Source organism: Oncorhynchus tshawytscha, unplaced genomic scaffold (genome assembly GCF_018296145.1).
Source record: "Oncorhynchus tshawytscha isolate Ot180627B unplaced genomic scaffold, Otsh_v2.0 Un_contig_16552_pilon_pilon, whole genome shotgun sequence".
NCBI classification, from domain to species: Eukaryota; Metazoa; Chordata; class Actinopteri; order Salmoniformes; family Salmonidae; genus Oncorhynchus; species Oncorhynchus tshawytscha.
In genome coordinates, this window is record NW_024608214.1 from 50,826 (window position 1) to 53,790 (window position 2,965).

The window sequence follows — 2,965 nt, forward strand, 5'->3', positions numbered from 1 at the left end:
TAGCCTCATCCCTCATCCCTCATCCCTCATCCTTCATCCCTCATCCCTCATCCCTCATTCTTCATCCCTCATCCCTCATCCCTCATCCCTCATCCCTCATCCTTCATCCCTCATCCCTCATCCTTCATCCCTCATCCCTCATCCTTCATCCCTCATCCTTCATCCCTCATCCTTCATCCCTCATCCCTCATCCTTCATCCCTCATCCCACATCCTTCATCCCTCATCCTTCATCCCTCATCCTTCATCCCTCATCCCTCATCCTTCATCCCTCATCCCACATCCCTCATCCCTCAAGAAAAGTTACCTATTTGCTCGCTCCTTTAATTGAAGTACAATATTTTATGGTATTAAAAAGCTGTTTGCTGAGTAATAAGTCCACAGTCACAAAGGAAGTGTATGTAGATCCACATGTTTTTAATCAATGCTCAACATTTCACCATGAAAATCATATTTTATGCAACACAGGAAAATGGTAAGACTTTGATCTTCAATACTTTGGTCTTGTTTATTCAGCAACTTCTTTTCCCTGTAAGAAGAAATAAATAATATAATGGATCAGTAATAATAATGAACATGATAAATATATGGATAGAATATAATGGATCAGTAATAATAATGAACATGATAAATATATGAATAGAATATAATGGATCAGTAATAATAATGAACATGATAAATATATGAATAGAATATAATGGATCAGTAATAATAATGAACATGATAAATATATGGATAGAATATAATGGATCAGTAACAATAATGAACATGATAAATATATGGATAGAATATAATGGATCAGTAATAACAATCAACATGATAAATACATGGATAGACTTGGATAGAATATAATATATCAAGCATTTAGTGCTCAGTGCTCAGCTTGGATTTTCCATTTTGAAGTACCAACAGAATTAACCTTTCATTTTTTGCCCTTCCTGAAATGTGCTGCTTGGTGATCTTAAATACAGCGGAACCAGTGTAAAAGGTCAGTATTGACCTCTGTGAAGACTGAATCATAGGTGGTGTTGATGTGGTCATATCTGAACATGAGTCAGGTACAGGTTTAGAAGCAGTTCTGTACCTTTCCAGAGTCACGGGTCTTGGCTCTGAGCTTGTTGACCTGAGTCTCAGCGATGTCAGCACGCTCCTCAGCCTCCTCCAGCTCATGCTGAACCTTCCTGAACTTAGACATGTGCTGGTTTGCTGCTTCCTCCTGGGTGAGGAAAGGAGAGGGAGAGCAGAACATCAGCATTTAAAGTTTGAAGCTTCAGGTAGCAAATTAATGTTCTGTTTTTAGGATAACAATGTATACAGGGAGATAGAGGATACAGCAGAGGAAGTGAGTGGCAGAACAGGGGATCAAACCACTGCCTCCAGCACGATCACTAGACCAGCCCCTGGTGCAGCAAATTCATATTCAACCCCACCTCCTTTAAGTTTGCAATGAATAGGAGGCACTCAGAAATGTGCATAATTTCATCAGCAATTACTTGCACTATCAATTGTCGTTGTTGACTGATATGCTGGAGCAACACTTACTTCAAACTAAGTTGTATGGACATTAAGTATTGTAATGTTTACTAGGGATAAACATTTTAGTTTTTGAATGTATGCATTCAGAGTATTTGACTAAGTCTGTGACTCACTGCTTCCTCAGAATGCCTCTTGTAGGCCTTCACTTTCATCTGCAGCTTATCTACCAGGTCCTGAAGTCTGCCAACGTTCTTCTTATCCTCCTCAGTCTGTCGGAGAAGAACAAATCACTGTCAGTATAGTTTTATACACAAACCTCTCTGTGTTAGTGTCAAATGTGTGAAGAATGCACTTTCTCTTACCTGGTAAGTGAGTTCCTTGACTCTGCGCTCATACTTCCGGACTCCCTTGACTGCGTCTGCACCTCTTCTCTGCTCGGCCTCCACCTCAGTTTCGAGCTCACGCACCTTTGTGGAACAAAGACATTTAGGCATTTGTTTGAGGTGGTGAAACAAATCTTTGTAAAACAGAGGATGAGTCTTCTACCCAGTCAAGGAGGCACAATTGTTGTCTTTCATTATGTACTTTTCCAATGTGGAAGTGGTTCCCAAAGTGGAATTTACACTTACATTTGTTCATGAATATTGCTAGCAACAACAGATTTAAACTACCAAGGATCTGTGGAACAAGATTAGAAGGTCCAATACAATACAATGTAATATTATTCATCCACTATTTATGTTCTTAACACTTAGATGTACAACATGGGCCTGGGAGGCTCACAGGGATACTGGTCGGCTCACTATTAAACTCTATTAAACACTATTAAAATTAAACTCAATTCTTCTTGTAGTTATAATATATAGGACTCTTTTTTTATTTGACCGATTTTGTCGTCCATTTAGCAGTACATGTTGCAGTACCAGTATGGCCAATAAGAGGCCGCCACGCGCCTGTTTGAATGTAATGAGTTTGCCACAGCAAGACAGAAGCACCGACATAAATACATTTTTATGTCTTTATTTTTAAGGTAAGCGAGTGTGAAAGCACCATATTCCAGAGAGTAATGTTTGTTAAGATGTTATGTTTTCATGTTTTTATGAACTTATGAAAGTCCTCTAGCCTACAAGCTAATTTAGCCGTTAGCCTTCTAGCTGGTAGCCCCGCATAGCAACGCTAGCTTCCCTAGTAACGGCCCTTTTGCAGCAGAGTGAATGAGACATGAAGCTGATAGATCTAGAGAGAGAGAGAGAAATTAAACAACTGTAACGAGTAATGTAATGAGATTAATTGGATCAATGCGTGTTTATGTATCAGAAATTTGTATTATTATTATTATCATTATTATTATTATTGAATCAATGAATGAAATGGCAGTTTAGAATAACGTTACAAGCCTAAATGAAACAACTAGATAAATACATTTTTATATCTTGACTTAATTTGAAGGTCTTGGCTCCAATTCTTCTCAAGTCCACAACATAAGTGTG

At 38.5% G+C, this 2,965-nt stretch overlaps 1 protein-coding gene across 1 annotated transcript; it reads right to left on the reverse strand.

The window, feature by feature from the left end:
* Positions 1-395: 395 nt before the first annotated feature.
* LOC112248072 (myosin-7-like) lies at positions 396-1,942 on the reverse strand (the record flags this gene model as incomplete). The annotated part of the gene is made up of 4 exons (XM_042312950.1): positions 396-528; positions 1,084-1,215; positions 1,649-1,744; positions 1,838-1,942. Coding segments are annotated over 4 exons (354 nt in total), but the record flags the coding sequence as incomplete, so codon positions are not given.
* Positions 1,943-2,965: the final 1,023 nt, after the last annotated feature.